The sequence below is a fragment of the Echiichthys vipera genome (genome assembly GCF_963691815.1).
Source record: "Echiichthys vipera genome assembly, chromosome: 1".
Taxonomy (NCBI): Eukaryota; Metazoa; Chordata; class Actinopteri; order Perciformes; family Trachinidae; genus Echiichthys; species Echiichthys vipera.
Genome location: NC_139826.1, coordinates 41,969,777 through 41,987,276, shown reverse-complemented (window position 1 = coordinate 41,987,276; position 17,500 = coordinate 41,969,777). Strand labels below are relative to the sequence as shown.

Here is a 17,500-nt window from a genome sequence, read left to right as displayed (position 1 = left end):
GCAGCAGGACTCACAGCAGCAGGACTCAGGGCAGCAGGACTCAGGGCAGCAGGACTCACAGCAGCAGGACTCAGGGCAGCAGGACTCAGGGCAGCAGGACTCACAGCAGCAGGACTCAGGGCAGCAGGACTCACAGCAGCAGGACTCAGGGCAGCAGGACTCAGGGCAGCAGGACTCAGGGCAGCAGGACTCAGGGCAGCAAGACTCACAGCAGCAGGACTCAGGGCAGCAGGACTCAGGGCAGCAGGACTCACGGCAGCAGGACTCAGGGCAGCAAGACTCACTGCAGCAGGACTCAGGGCAGCAAGACTCACAGCAACAGGACTCACAGCAGCAGGACTCAGGGCAGCAGGACTCAGGGCAGCAGGACTCAGAGCAGCAGGACTCAGGGCAGCAGGACTCAGGGCAGCAGGACTCAGAGCAGCAGGACTCAGGGCAGCAGGACTCAGGGCAGCAAGACTCACAGCAGCAGGACTCACAGCAGCAGGACTCACTGCAGCAGGACTCAGGGCAGCAGGACTCAGGGCAGCAGGACTCACAGCAGCAGGACTCAGGGCAGCAGGACTCAGGGCAGCAGGACTCAGGGCAGCAGGACTCACTGCAGCAGGACTCACTGCAGCAGGACTCAGAGCAGCAGGACTCAGGGCAGCAGGACTCAGGGCAGCAAGACTCACAGCAGCAGGACTCACAGCAGCAGGACTCACAGCAGCAGGACTCACAGCAGCAGGACTCACAGCAGCAGGACTCAGGGCAGCAGGACTCAGGGCAGCAGGACTCACGGCAGCAGGACTCAGGGCAGCAAGACTCTCTGCAGCAGGACTCAGGGCAGCAAGACTCACGGCAGCAGGACTCAGGGCAGCAAGACTCACGGCAGCAGGACTCAGGGCAGCAGGACTCACTGCAGCAGGACTCAGAGCAGCAGGACTCAGGGCAGCAGGACTCAGGGCAGCAAGACTCACAGCAGCAGGACTCACAGCAGCAGGACTCACAGCAGCAGGACTCACAGCAGCAGGACTCAGGGCAGCAGGACTCAGGGCAGCAGGACTCACAGCAGCAGGACTCAGGGCAGCAAGACTCACAGCAGCAGGACTCAGGGCAGCAGGACTCAGGGCAGCAGGACTCACTGCAGCAGGACTCAGGGCAGCAGGACTCAGGGCAGCAGGACTCAGGGCAGCAGGACTCAGGGCAGCAGGACTCACAGCAGCAGGACTCAGGGCAGCAGGACTCAGGGCAGCAGGACTCAGGGCAGCAGGACTCACGGCAGCAGGACTCAGGGCAGCAAGAATCACTGCAGCAGGACTCAGGGCAGCAAGACTCACGGCAGCAGGACTCAGGGCAGCAAGACTCACGGCAGCAGGACTCACAGCAGCAGGACTCAGGGCAGCAGGACTCAGGGCAGCAGGACTCAGGGCAGCAGGACTCACTGCAGCAGGACTCACAGCAGCAGGACTCAGGGCAGCAGGACTCAGGGCAGCAGGACTCAGGGCAGCAGGACTCACTGCAGCAGGACTCACAGCAGCTGGACTCAGGGCAGCAGGACTCACTGCAGCAGGACTCACAGCAGCAGGACTCAGGGCAGCAGGACTCACGGCAGCAGGACTCAGGGCAGCAGGACTCAGGGCAGCAGGACTCACAGCAGCAGGACTCACAGCAGCAGGACTCACTGCAGCAGGACTCAGGGCAGCAGGACTCAGGGCAGCAGGACTCAGGGCAGCAGGACTCAGGGCAGCAAGACTCACAGCAGCAGGACTCACTGCAGCAGGACTCAGGGCAGCAGGACTCAGGGCAGCAGGACTCAGGGCAGCAGGACTCAGGGCAGCAGGACTCACAGCAGCAGGACTCAGGGCAGCAGGACTCACGGCAGCAGGACTCAGGGCAGCAGGACTCACGGCAGCAGGACTCAGGGCAGCAGGACTCACAGCAGCAGGACTCAGAGCAGCAGGACTCACAGCAGCAGGACTCAGGGCAGCAGGACTCACAGCAGCAGGACTCAGGGCAGCAGGACTCAGGGCAGCAGGACTCAGGGCAGCAGGACTCACAGCAGCAGGACTCAGGGCAGCAAGACTCACGGCAGCAGGACTCACAGCAGCAGGACTCAGGGCAGCAAGACTCACCGCAGCAGGACTCACGGCAGCAGGACTCACTGCAGCAGGACTCAGGGCAGCAGGACTCACTGCAGCAGGACTCAGGGCAGCAGGACTCAGGGCAGCAGGACTCACAGCAGCAGGACTCAGGGCAGCAGGACTCAGGGCAGCAGAACTCACTGCAGCAGGACTCACTGCAGCAGGACTCACTGCAGCAGGACTCAGGGCAGCAAGACTCACGGCAGCAGGACTCAGGGCAGCAAGACTCACTGCAGCAGGACTCAGGGCAGCAAGACTCACGGCAGCAGGACTCAGGGCAGCAAGACTCACGGCAGCAGGACTCAGGGCAGCAAGACTCACGGCAGCAGGACTCAGGGCAGCAGGACTCACAGCAGCAGGACTCACAGCAGCAGGACTCAGGGCAGCAGGACTCAGGGCAGCAGGACTCACGGCAGCAGGACTCAGAGCAGCAGGACTCACTGCAGCAGGACTCAGGGCAGCAGGACTCAGGGCAGCAGGACTCAGGGCAGCAGGACTCACAGCAGCAGGACTCACAGCAGCAGGACTCAGGGCAGCAGGACTCAGAGCAGCAGGACTCAGGGCAGCAGGACTCAGGGCAGCAGGACTCACAGCAGCAGGACTCAGGGCAGCAAGACTCACGGCAGCAGGACTCAGGGCAGCAAGACTCACAGCAGCAGGACTCACAGCAGCAGGACTCACAGCAGCAGGACTCAGGGCAGCAGGACTCACAGCAGCAGGACTCAGGGCAGCAAGACTCACGGCAGCAGGACTCAGAGTAGCAGGACTCAGGGCAGCAGGACTCAGGGCAGCAGGACTCACGGCAGCAGGACTCACAGCAGCAGGACTCAGGGCAGCAGGACTCACGGCAGCAGGACTCAGGGCAGCAAGACTCACGGCAGCAGGACTCAGGGCAGCAGGACTCAGGGCAGCAGGACTCAGAGCAGCAGGACTCAGGGCAGCAGGACTCAGGGCAGCAGGACTCAGGGCAGCAGGACTCACTGCAGCAGGACTCAGGGCAGCAGGACTCAGGGCAGCAGGACTCAGGGCAGCAGGACTCACTGCAGCAGGACTCAGGGCAGCAGGACTCAGGGCAGCAGGACTCACTGCAGCAGGACTCACGGCAGCAGGACTCAGGGCAGCAAGACTCACGGCAGCAGGACTCAGGGCAGCAGGACTCAGGGCAGCAGGACTCAGAGCAGCAGGACTCACTGCAGCAGGACTCAGGGCAGCAGGACTCAGGGCAGCAGGACTCAGAGCAGCAGGACTCACGGCAGCAGGACTCAGGGCAGCAGGACTCAGGGCAGCAGGACTCAGAGCAGCAGGACTCACTGCAGCAGGACTCACGGCAGCAGGACTCAGGGCAGCAAGACTCACGGCAGCAGGACTCAGGGCAGCAGGACTCAGGGCAGCAGGACTCAGAGCAGCAGGACTCACTGCAGCAGGACTCAGGGCAGCAGGACTCACTGCAGCAGGACTCAGGGCAGCAGGACTCACAGCAGCAGGACTTGTTTTATTGTGATCAACAGTTTTATAAAAACCTGACGCTGGTGAAAATGTTTACAGGAATATTAATAATAATTAAAATGATGATAATAATAATAATAACAATAATAATAATATCTATAATCATAGATATAAATAAAGATATAGTTGTATTTATATCTATAATCATAGATGAATAATTAAACAGTTGCATAAATAAATGATTAAATAAATAACAGAAAATATTAAATTGTATTAAACATCAAATAGAAAGAGAAAAAGTCAGTGAAGTGGTTTTACTTTGAAATCCTGTGACCGGAAACAGTCCACCTGTGGCTCCAGCAGTCTGAGTCTGCGGAGTCCGGACTCTGATCCGGATCATGGACCCGCTCCTCCTCCAGCTCTAACCCGCGGAGCTCCGACATGCTGCAGCCGGGAAACGAGTCCTCCTGCTGGGCTGAGCCCCCGGAGTCCAACCGGTCTGCGGCGGACGGCGGCTCCGGCCCCGGGGCGGAGGCGGTGGTCGTGCCGGTGGTCTTCGGGTTCATCTTTGTCCTGGGGGTCGTGGGGAACTGTCTGGTGATGGTGGTGATCGGGAGGGCGAGGTCCAGCGGCGGCGCAGCAGCCCGGAGCCGCTCCGGGAGCCCGACCAACGTCTTCATCCTGAACCTGAGCGCGGCGGACCTGCTCTTCCTCCTCTTCTGCGTCCCGTTCCAGGCCACCATCTACTCGCTGCCGCAGTGGGTGTTCGGGTCCTTCCTCTGCAGCTGCGGGCACTTCCTGTCCTCCGTCTGCATGCTGGTGAGCGTCTTCACGCTGGTGCTCATGTCCGCGGACCGCTACATCGCCGTGGTGCGCTCCAACAGGTCTCCGTGCGCCCGGAGCCGCAGGAACGCGCTGGCCGGAGTGTGCGCGGTCTGGACTCTGTCCGTGGTGGTCTCGGTGCCGGTGGCCCAGCACCAGGTCCTCACCGGGCACCACACCGCCCCCAACAGCACCTTCTGCTGGGAGCAGTGGTCCGGAGCCTCCAGGCGAGCCTACAGGGTCACGGTCCTGCTGATGGGGTACCTGCTGCCGCTGCTGCTCATCAGCTGCTGCTACACCAGGGTCAGTGCTAAACCTGGACCCTGCTGCACCAGGGTCAGTGCTAAACCTGGACCCTGCTGCACCAGGGTCAGTCCTAAACCTGGACCCTGCTGCACCAGGGTCAGTGCTAAACCTGGACCCTGCTGCACCAGGGTCAGTGCTAAACCTGGACCCAGCTGCACCAGGGTCAGTGCTAAACCTGGACCCTGCTACACCAGGGTCAGTGCTAAACCTGGACCCTGCTGCACCAGGGTCAGTGCTAAACCTGAGGTTTTGAAGGGCAGGGGCGAAAAGGAAAAAAGGGCACTTTAACACACGTTTATGCTCCTAGAGGACACTTTAACACACGTTTATGCTCCTAGAGGACACTTTAGCACACGTTTATGCTCCTAGAGGACACTTTAGCACACGTTTATGCTCCTAGAGGACACTTTAGCACACGTTTATGCTCCTAGAGGACACTTTAGCACACGTTTATGCTCCTAGAGGACACTTTAGCACACGTTTATGCTCCTAGAGGACACTTTAGCACACGTTTATGCTCCTAGAGGACACTTTAACACACGTTTATGCTCCTAGAGGACACTTTAACACACGTTTATGCTCCTAGAGGACACTTTAGCACACGTTTATGCTCCTAGAGGACACTTTAGCACACGTTTATGCTCCTAGAGGACACTTTAACACACGTTTATGCTCCTAGAGGACACTTTAGCACACGTTTATGCTCCTAGAGGACACTTTAACACACGTTTATGCTCCTAGAGGACACTTTAACACACGTTTATGCTCCTAGAGGACACTTTAACACACGTTTATGCTCCTAGAGGACACTTTAACACACGTTTAGGCTCCTAGAGGACACTTTAACACACGTTTATGCTCCTAGAGGACACTTTAGCACACGTTTATGCTCCTAGAGGACACTTTAGCACACGTTTATGCTCCTAGAGGACACTTTAGCACACGTTCATGCTCCTAGAGGACACTTTAACACACGTTTATGCTCCTAGAGGACACTTTAGCACACGTTTAGGCTCCTAGAGGACACTTTAGCACACGTTTATGCTCCTAGAGGACACTTTAACACAGGTTTATGCTCCTAGAGGACACTTTAACACACGTTTATGCTCCTAGAGGACACTTTAGCACACGTTTATGCTCCTAGAGGACACTTTAGCACACGTTCATGCTCCTAGAGGACACTTTAACACACGTTTATGCTCCTAGAGGACACTTTAGCACACGTTTAGGCTCCTAGAGGACACTTTAACACACGTTTATGCTCCTAGAGGACACTTTAACACACGTTTATGCTCCTAGAGGACACTTTAACACACGTTAATGCTCCTAGAGGGCACTTTAACACACGTTTATGCTCCTAGAGGACACTTTAACACAGGTTTATGCTCCTAGAGGACACTTTAACACACGTTAATGCTCCTAGAGGGCACTTTAGCACACGTTTATGCTCCTAGAGGACACTTTAACACACGTTTATGCTCCTAGAGGACACTTTAACACAAGTTTATGCTCCTAGAGGACACTTTAACACACGTTTATGCTCCTAGAGGACACTTTAACACAAGTTTATGCTCCTAGAGGACACTTTAACACACGTTAATGCTCCTAGAGGACACTTTAACACACGTTTATGCTCCTAGAGGACACTTTAACACACGTTTATGCTCCTAGAGGACACTTTAGCACACGTTTATGCTCCTAGAGGATACTTTAACACACGTTTATGCTCCTAGAGGACACTTTAACACACGTTTATGCTCCTAGAGGACACTTGAGCACACGTTTATGCTCCTAGAGGACACTTTAACACACGTTTATGCTCCTAGAGGACACTTTAGCACAAGTTTATGCTCCTAGAGGACACTTTAACACACGTTAATGCTCCTAGAGGACACTTTAGCACACGTTTATGCTCCTAGAGGACACTTTAACACACGTTTATGCTCCTAGAGGACACTTTAACACACGTTTATGCTCCTAGAGGACACTTTAACACACGTTTATGCTCCTAGAGGACACTTTAACACACGTTTATGCTCCTAGAGGACACTTTAGCACACGTTTACGCTCCTAGAGGACACTTTAACACACGTTTATGCTCCTAGAGGACACTTTAACACACGTGTATGCTCCTAGAGGACACTTTAACACACGTTTATGCTCCTAGAGGACACTTTAACACACGTTTATGCTCCTAGAGGACACTTTAACACACGTTTATGCTCCTAGAGGACACTTTAGCACGTTTATGCTCCTAGAGGACACTTTAACACACGTTTATGCTCCTAGAGGACACTTTAGCACACGTTTATGCTCCTAGAGGACACATTAACACACGTTTATGCTCCTAGAGGACACTTTAGGACACGTTTATGCTCCTAGAGGACACTTTAACACACGTTTATGCTCCTAGAGGACACTTTAGCACACGTTTATGCTCCTAGAGGACACTTTAACACACGTTTATGCTCCTAGAGGACACTTTAGCACAAGTTTATGCTCCTAGAGGACACTTTAACACACGTTAATGCTCCTAGAGGACACTTTAGCACACGTTTATGCTCCTAGAGGACACTTTAGCACACGTTTAGGCTCCTAGAGGACACTTTAACACACGTTTATGCTCCTAGAGGACACTTTAACACACGTTTATGCTCCTAGAGGACACTTTAACACACGTTAATGCTCCTAGAGGGCACTTTAACACACGTTTATGCTCCTAGAGGACACTTTAACACAGGTTTATGCTCCTAGAGGACACTTTAACACACGTTAATGCTCCTAGAGGGCACTTTAGCACACGTTTATGCTCCTAGAGGACACTTTAACACACGTTTATGCTCCTAGAGGACACTTTAACACAAGTTTATGCTCCTAGAGGACACTTTAACACACGTTTATGCTCCTAGAGGACACTTTAACACAAGTTTATGCTCCTAGAGGACACTTTAACACACGTTAATGCTCCTAGAGGACACTTTAACACACGTTTATGCTCCTAGAGGACACTTTAACACACGTTTATGCTCCTAGAGGACACTTTAGCACACGTTTATGCTCCTAGAGGATACTTTAACACACGTTTATGCTCCTAGAGGACACTTTAACACACGTTTATGCTCCTAGAGGACACTTGAGCACACGTTTATGCTCCTAGAGGACACTTTAACACACGTTTATGCTCCTAGAGGACACTTTAGCACAAGTTTATGCTCCTAGAGGACACTTTAACACACGTTAATGCTCCTAGAGGACACTTTAGCACACGTTTATGCTCCTAGAGGACACTTTAACACACGTTTATGCTCCTAGAGGACACTTTAACACACGTTTATGCTCCTAGAGGACACTTTAACACACGTTTATGCTCCTAGAGGACACTTTAACACACGTTTATGCTCCTAGAGGACACTTTAGCACACGTTTACGCTCCTAGAGGACACTTTAACACACGTTTATGCTCCTAGAGGACACTTTAACACACGTGTATGCTCCTAGAGGACACTTTAACACACGTTTATGCTCCTAGAGGACACTTTAACACACGTTTATGCTCCTAGAGGACACTTTAACACACGTTTATGCTCCTAGAGGACACTTTAGCACGTTTATGCTCCTAGAGGACACTTTAACACACGTTTATGCTCCTAGAGGACACTTTAGCACACGTTTATGCTCCTAGAGGACACATTAACACACGTTTATGCTCCTAGAGGACACTTTAGGACACGTTTATGCTCCTAGAGGACACTTTAACACACGTTTATGCTCCTAGAGGACACTTTAGCACACGTTTATGCTCCTAGAGGACACTTTAACACACGTTTATGCTCCTAGAGGACACTTTAGCACAAGTTTATGCTCCTAGAGGACACTTTAACACACGTTAATGCTCCTAGAGGACACTTTAGCACACGTTTATGCTCCTAGAGGACACTTTAGCACACGTTTATGCTCCTAGAGGACACTTTAGCACACGTTTATGCTCCTAGAGGACACTTTAACACACATTTATGCTCCTAGAGGACACTTTAGCACACGTTTATGCTCCTAGAGGACACTTTAACACACGTTTATGCTCCTAGAGGACACTTTAACACACGTTTATGCTCCTAGAGGACACTTTAGCACACGTTTATGCTCCTAGAGGACACTTTAGCACACGTTTATGCTCCTAGAGGACACTTTAGCACACTTATGCTCCTAGAGGACACTTTAACACACGTTTATGCTCCTAGAGGACACTTTAGCACACGTATATGCTCCTAGAGGACACTTTAACACACGTTTATGCTCCTAGAGGACACTTTAGCACACATTTATGCTCCTAGAGGACACTTTAACACACGTTTATGCTCCTAGAGGACACTTTAGCACACATTTATGCTCCTAGAGGACACTTTAACACACGTTTATGCTCCTAGAGGACACTTTAACACACGTTTATGCTCCTAGAGGACACTTTAGCACACGTTTATGCTCCTAGAGGACACTTTAACACACGTTTATGCTCCTAGAGGACACTTTAACACACGTTTATGCTCCTAGAGGACACTTTAACACACGTTTATGCTCCTAGAGGACACTTTAGCACACGTTTATGCTCCTAGAGGACACTTTAACACACGTTTATGCTCCTAGAGGACACTTTAGCACAAGTTTATGCTCCTAGAGGACACTTTAACACACGTTAATGCTCCTAGAGGACACTTTAGCACACGTTTATGCTCCTAGAGGACACTTTAACACACGTTTATGCTCCTAGAGGACACTTTAACACACGTTTATGCTCCTAGAGGACACTTTAACACACGTTTATGCTCCTAGAGGACACTTTAACACACGTTTATGCTCCTAGAGGACACTTTAGCACACGTTTACGCTCCTAGAGGACACTTTAACACACGTTTATGCTCCTAGAGGACACTTTAACACACGTGTATGCTCCTAGAGGACACTTTAACACACGTTTATGCTCCTAGAGGACACTTTAACACACGTTTATGCTCCTAGAGGACACTTTAACACACGTTTATGCTCCTAGAGGACACTTTAGCACGTTTATGCTCCTAGAGGACACTTTAACACACGTTTATGCTCCTAGAGGACACTTTAGCACACGTTTATGCTCCTAGAGGACACATTAACACACGTTTATGCTCCTAGAGGACACTTTAACACACGTTTATGCTCCTAGAGGACACTTTAACACACGTTTATGCTCCTAGAGTTCACTTTAGCACATGTTTATGCTCCTAGAGGACACTTTAGCACGTTTATGCTCCTAGAGGACACTTTAACACACGTTTATGCTCCTAGAGTTCACTTTAGCACATGTTTATGCTCCTAGAGGACACTTTAGCACGTTTATGCTCCTAGAGGACACTTTAACACACGTTTATGCTCCTAGAGGACACTTTAACACACGTTTATGCTCCTAGAGGACACTTTAGCACGTTTATGCTCCTAGAGGACACTTTAACACACGTTTATGTTCCTAGAGGACACTTTAACACACGTTTATGCTCCTAGAGGACACTTTAACACACGTTTATGCTCCTAGAGGACACTTTAGCACAAGTTTATGCTCCTAGAGGACACTTTAACACACGTTAATGCTCCTAGAGGACACTTTAGCACACGTTTATGCTCCTAGAGGACACTTTAGCACAAGTTTATGCTCCTAGAGGACACTTTAACACACGTTAATGCTCCTAGAGGACACTTTAGCACACGTTTATGCTCCTAGAGGACACTTTAGCACACGTTTATGCTCCTAGAGGACACTTTAGCACACGTTTATGCTCCTAGAGGACACTTTAACACACATTTATGCTCCTAGAGGACACTTTAGCACACGTTTATGCTCCTAGAGGACACTTTAACACACGTTTATGCTCCTAGAGGACACTTTAACACACGTTTATGCTCCTAGAGGACACTTTAGCACACGTTTATGCTCCTAGAGGACACTTTAGCACACGTTTATGCTCCTAGAGGACACTTTAGCACACATTTATGCTCCTAGAGGACACTTTAACACACGTTTATGCTCCTAGAGGACACTTTAGCACACGTTTATGCTCCTAGAGGACACTTTAACACACGTTTATGCTCCTAGAGGACACTTTAGCACACGTTTATGCTCCTAGAGGACACTTTAGCACACATTTATGCTCCTAGAGGACACTTTAGCACACGTTTATGCTCCTAGAGGACACTTTAGCACACGTTTATGCTCCTAGAGGACACTTTAACACACATTTATGCTCCTAGAGGACACTTTAGCACACGTTTATGCTCCTAGAGGACACTTTAACACACGTTTATGCTCCTAGAGGACACTTTAACACACGTTTATGCTCCTAGAGGACACTTTAGCACACGTTTATGCTCCTAGAGGACACTTTAGCACACGTTTATGCTCCTAGAGGACACTTTAGCACACATTTATGCTCCTAGAGGACACTTTAACACACGTTTATGCTCCTAGAGGACACTTTAGCACACGTTTATGCTCCTAGAGGACACTTTAACACACGTTTATGCTCCTAGAGGACACTTTAGCACACATTTATGCTCCTAGAGGACACTTTAACACACGTTTATGCTCCTAGAGGACACTTTAGCACACATTTATGCTCCTAGAGGACACTTTAACACACGTTTATGCTCCTAGAGGACACTTTAACACACGTTTATGCTCCTAGAGGACACTTTAGCACACGTTTATGCTCCTAGAGGACACTTTAACACACGTTTATGCTCCTAGAGGACACTTTAACACACGTTAATGCTCCTAGAGGACACTTTAGCACACGTTTATGCTCCTAGAGGACACTTTAGCACACGTTTATGCTCCTAGAGGACACTTTAGCACACGTTTATGCTCCTAGAGGACACTTTAACACACATTTATGCTCCTAGAGGACACTTTAGCACACGTTTATGCTCCTAGAGGACACTTTAACACACGTTTATGCTCCTAGAGGACACTTTAACACAAGTTTATGCTCCTAGAGGACACTTTAGCACACGTTTATGCTCCTAGAGGACACTTTAGCACACGTTTATGCTCCTAGAGGACACTTTAGCACACATTTATGCTCCTAGAGGACACTTTAACACACGTTTATGCTCCTAGAGGACACTTTAGCACACGTTTATGCTCCTAGAGGACACTTTAACACACGTTTATGCTCCTAGAGGACACTTTAACACACGTTTATGCTCCTAGAGGACACTTTAACACAAGTTTATGCTCCTAGAGGACACTTTAGCACACGTTTATGCTCCTAGAGGACACTTTAGCACACGTTTATGCTCCTAGAGGACACTTTAGCACACATTTATGCTCCTAGAGGACACTTTAACACACGTTTATGCTCCTAGAGGACACTTTAGCACACGTTTATGCTCCTAGAGGACACTTTAACACACGTTTATGCTCCTAGAGGACACTTTAGCACACATTTATGCTCCTAGAGGACACTTTAACACACGTTTATGCTCCTAGAGGACACTTTAGCACACATTTATGCTCCTAGAGGACACTTTAACACACGTTTATGCTCCTAGAGGACACTTTAACACACGTTTATGCTCCTAGAGGACACTTTAGCACACGTTTATGCTCCTAGAGGACACTTTAACACACGTTTATGCTCCTAGAGGACACTTTAACACACGTTTATGCTCCTAGAGGACACTTTAGCACACGTTTATGCTCCTAGAGGACACTTTAACACACGTTTATGCTCCTAGAGGACACTTTAACACACGTTAATGCTCCTAGAGGACACTTTAACACACGTTTATGCTCCTAGAGGACACTTTAACACACGTTTATGCTCCTAGAGGACACTTTAGCACACGTTTATGCTCCTAGAGGACACTTTAGCACACGTTTATGCTCCTAGAGGACACTTTAACACACGTTTATGCTCCTAGAGGACACTTTAACACACGTTTATGCTCCTAGAGGACACTTTAACACACGTTTATGCTCCTAGAGGACACTTTAACACACGTTAATGCTCCTAGAGGGCACTTTAACACACGTTTATGCTCCTAGAGGACACTTTAACACAGGTTTATGCTCCTAGAGGACACTTTAACACACGTTAATGCTCCTAGAGGGCACTTTAGCACACGTTTATGCTCCTAGAGGACACTTTAACACACGTTTATGCTCCTAGAGGACACTTTAACACAAGTTTATGCTCCTAGAGGACACTTTAACACACGTTTATGCTCCTAGAGGACACTTTAACACAAGTTTATGCTCCTAGAGGACACTTTAACACACGTTAATGCTCCTAGAGGACACTTTAACACACGTTTATGCTCCTAGAGGACACTTTAACACACGTTTATGCTCCTAGAGGACACTTTAGCACACGTTTATGCTCCTAGAGGATACTTTAACACACGTTTATGCTCCTAGAGGACACTTTAACACACGTTTATGCTCCTAGAGGACACTTGAGCACACGTTTATGCTCCTAGAGGACACTTTAACACACGTTTATGCTCCTAGAGGACACTTTAGCACAAGTTTATGCTCCTAGAGGACACTTTAACACACGTTAATGCTCCTAGAGGACACTTTAGCACACGTTTATGCTCCTAGAGGACACTTTAACACACGTTTATGCTCCTAGAGGACACTTTAACACACGTTTATGCTCCTAGAGGACACTTTAACACACGTTTATGCTCCTAGAGGACACTTTAACACACGTTTATGCTCCTAGAGGACACTTTAGCACACGTTTACGCTCCTAGAGGACACTTTAACACACGTTTATGCTCCTAGAGGACACTTTAACACACGTGTATGCTCCTAGAGGACACTTTAACACACGTTTATGCTCCTAGAGGACACTTTAACACACATTTATGCTCCTAGAGGACACTTTAACACACGTTTATGCTCCTAGAGGACACTTTAGCACGTTTATGCTCCTAGAGGACACTTTAACACACGTTTATGCTCCTAGAGGACACTTTAGCACACGTTTATGCTCCTAGAGGACACATTAACACACGTTTATGCTCCTAGAGGACACTTTAGGACACGTTTATGCTCCTAGAGGACACTTTAACACACGTTTATGCTCCTAGAGGACACTTTAGCACACGTTTATGCTCCTAGAGGACACTTTAACACACGTTTATGCTCCTAGAGGACACTTTAGCACAAGTTTATGCTCCTAGAGGACACTTTAACACACGTTAATGCTCCTAGAGGACACTTTAGCACACGTTTATGCTCCTAGAGGACACTTTAGCACACGTTTATGCTCCTAGAGGACACTTTAGCACACGTTTATGCTCCTAGAGGACACTTTAACACACATTTATGCTCCTAGAGGACACTTTAGCACACGTTTATGCTCCTAGAGGACACTTTAACACACGTTTATGCTCCTAGAGGACACTTTAACACACGTTTATGCTCCTAGAGGACACTTTAGCACACGTTTATGCTCCTAGAGGACACTTTAGCACACGTTTATGCTCCTAGAGGACACTTTAGCACACTTATGCTCCTAGAGGACACTTTAACACACGTTTAAGCTCCTAGAGGACACTTTAGCACACGTATATGCTCCTAGAGGACACTTTAACACACGTTTATGCTCCTAGAGGACACTTTAGCACACATTTATGCTCCTAGAGGACACTTTAACACACGTTTATGCTCCTAGAGGACACTTTAGCACACATTTATGCTCCTAGAGGACACTTTAACACACGTTTATGCTCCTAGAGGACACTTTAACACACGTTTATGCTCCTAGAGGACACTTTAGCACACGTTTATGCTCCTAGAGGACACTTTAACACACGTTTATGCTCCTAGAGGACACTTTAACACACGTTTATGCTCCTAGAGGACACTTTAACACACGTTTATGCTCCTAGAGGACACTTTAGCACACGTTTATGCTCCTAGAGGACACTTTAACACACGTTTATGCTCCTAGAGGACACTTTAGCACAAGTTTATGCTCCTAGAGGACACTTTAACACACGTTAATGCTCCTAGAGGACACTTTAGCACACGTTTATGCTCCTAGAGGACACTTTAACACACGTTTATGCTCCTAGAGGACACTTTAACACACGTTTATGCTCCTAGAGGACACTTTAACACACGTTTATGCTCCTAGAGGACACTTTAACACACGTTTATGCTCCTAGAGGACACTTTAGCACGTTTATGCTCCTAGAGGACACTTTAACACACGTTTATGCTCCTAGAGGACACTTTAGCACACGTTTATGCTCCTAGAGGACACATTAACACACGTTTATGCTCCTAGAGTACACTTTAACACACGTTTATGCTCCTAGAGGACACTTTAACACACGTTTATGCTCCTAGAGTTCACTTTAGCACATGTTTATGCTCCTAGAGGACACTTTAGCACGTTTATGCTCCTAGAGGACACTTTAACACACGTTTATGCTCCTAGAGTTCACTTTAGCACATGTTTATGCTCCTAGAGGACACTTTAGCACGTTTATGCTCCTAGAGGACACTTTAACACACGTTTATGCTCCTAGAGGACACTTTAACACACGTTTATGCTCCTAGAGGACACTTTAGCACGTTTATGCTCCTAGAGGACACTTTAACACACGTTTATGTTCCTAGAGGACACTTTAACACACGTTTATGCTCCTAGAGGACACTTTAACACACGTTTATGCTCCTAGAGGACACTTTAGCACAAGTTTATGCTCCTAGAGGACACTTTAACACACGTTAATGCTCCTAGAGGACACTTTAGCACACGTTTATGCTCCTAGAGGACACTTTAGCACACGTTTATGCTCCTAGAGGACACTTTAGCACACGTTTATGCTCCTAGAGGACACTTTAACACACATTTATGCTCCTAGAGGACACTTTAGCACACGTTTATGCTCCTAGAGGACACTTTAACACACGTTTATGCTCCTAGAGGACACTTTAACACACGTTTATGCTCCTAGAGGACACTTTAGCACACGTTTATGCTCCTAGAGGACACTTTAGCACACGTTTATGCTCCTAGAGGACACTTTAGCACACATTTATGCTCCTAGAGGACACTTTAACACACGTTTATGCTCCTAGAGGACACTTTAGCACACGTTTATGCTCCTAGAGGACACTTTAACACACGTTTATGCTCCTAGAGGACACTTTAGCACACATTTATGCTCCTAGAGGACACTTTAACACACGTTTATGCTCCTAGAGGACACTTTAGCACACATTTATGCTCCTAGAGGACACTTTAACACACGTTTATGCTCCTAGAGGACACTTTAACACACGTTTATGCTCCTAGAGGACACTTTAGCACACGTTTATGCTCCTAGAGGACACTTTAACACACGTTTATGCTCCTAGAGGACACTTTAACACACGTTTATGCTCCTAGAGGACACTTTAACACACGTTAATGCTCCTAGAGGACACTTTAGCACACGTTTATGCTCCTAGAGGACACTTTAGCACACGTTTATGCTCCTAGAGGACACTTTAGCACACGTTTATGCTCCTAGAGGACACTTTAACACACATTTATGCTCCTAGAGGACACTTTAGCACACGTTTATGCTCCTAGAGGACACTTTAACACACGTTTATGCTCCTAGAGGACACTTTAACACACGTTTATGCTCCTAGAGGACACTTTAGCACACGTTTATGCTCCTAGAGGACACTTTAGCACACGTTTATGCTCCTAGAGGACACTTTAGCACACATTTATGCTCCTAGAGGACACTTTAACACACGTTTATGCTCCTAGAGGACACTTTAGCACACGTTTATGCTCCTAGAGGACACTTTAACACACGTTTATGCTCCTAGAGGACACTTTAGCACACATTTATGCTCCTAGAGGACACTTTAACACACGTTTATGCTCCTAGAGGACACTTTAGCACACATTTATGCTCCTAGAGGACACTTTAACACACGTTTATGCTCCTAGAGGACACTTTAACACACGTTTATGCTCCTAGAGGACACTTTAGCACACGTTTATGCTCCTAGAGGACACTTTAACACACGTTTATGCTCCTAGAGGACACTTTAACACACGTTTATGCTCCTAGAGGACACTTTAACACACGTTTATGCTCCTAGAGGACACTTTAGCACACGTTTATGCTCCTAGAGGACACTTTAACACACGTTTATGCTCCTAGAGGACACTTTAACACACGTTAATGCTCCTAGAGGACACTTTAACACACGTTTATGCTCCTAGAGGACACTTTAACACACGTTTATGCTCCTAGAGGACACTTTAGCACACGTTTATGCTCCTAGAGGACACTTTAGCACACGTTTATGCTCCTAGAGGACACTTTAACACACGTTTATGCTCCTAGAGGACACTTTAACACACGTTTATGCTCCTAGAGGACACTTTAACACACGTTTATGCTCCTAGAGGACACTTTAACACACGTTTATGCTCCTAGAGGACACTTTAGCACACGTTTATGCTCCTAGAGGACACTTTAGCACACGTTTATGCTCCTAGAGGACACTTTAACACACGTTTATGCTCCTAGAGGACACTTTAACACACGTTTATGCTCCTAGAGGACACTTTAACACACGTTTATACTCCTAGAGGACACTTTAACACACGTTTATGCTCCTAGAGGACACTTTAACACACGTTTATGCTCCTAGAGGACACTTTAACACACGTTTATGCTCCTAGAGGACACTTTAGCACACGTTTATGCTCCTAGAGGACACTTTAACACACGTTTATGCTCCT

The 17,500-nt window shown here is 48.1% G+C and overlaps 1 protein-coding gene across 1 annotated transcript in view; it reads left to right on the top strand.

Annotated features, from left to right (window-relative positions):
• Window positions 1-4,010: 4,010 nt before the first annotated feature.
• Window positions 4,011-17,500, top strand: part of galr1b (galanin receptor 1b) — a gene marked incomplete at both ends in the record, with an annotated part of 23,128 nt that continues 9,638 nt past the window's right edge. Inside the window, one exon of the mRNA XM_083915047.1 lies at window positions 4,011-4,694. Within this exon, the coding sequence (XP_083771173.1) occupies window positions 4,011-4,694 (684 nt within the window). The remainder of the gene's footprint in view (window positions 4,695-17,500) is intronic.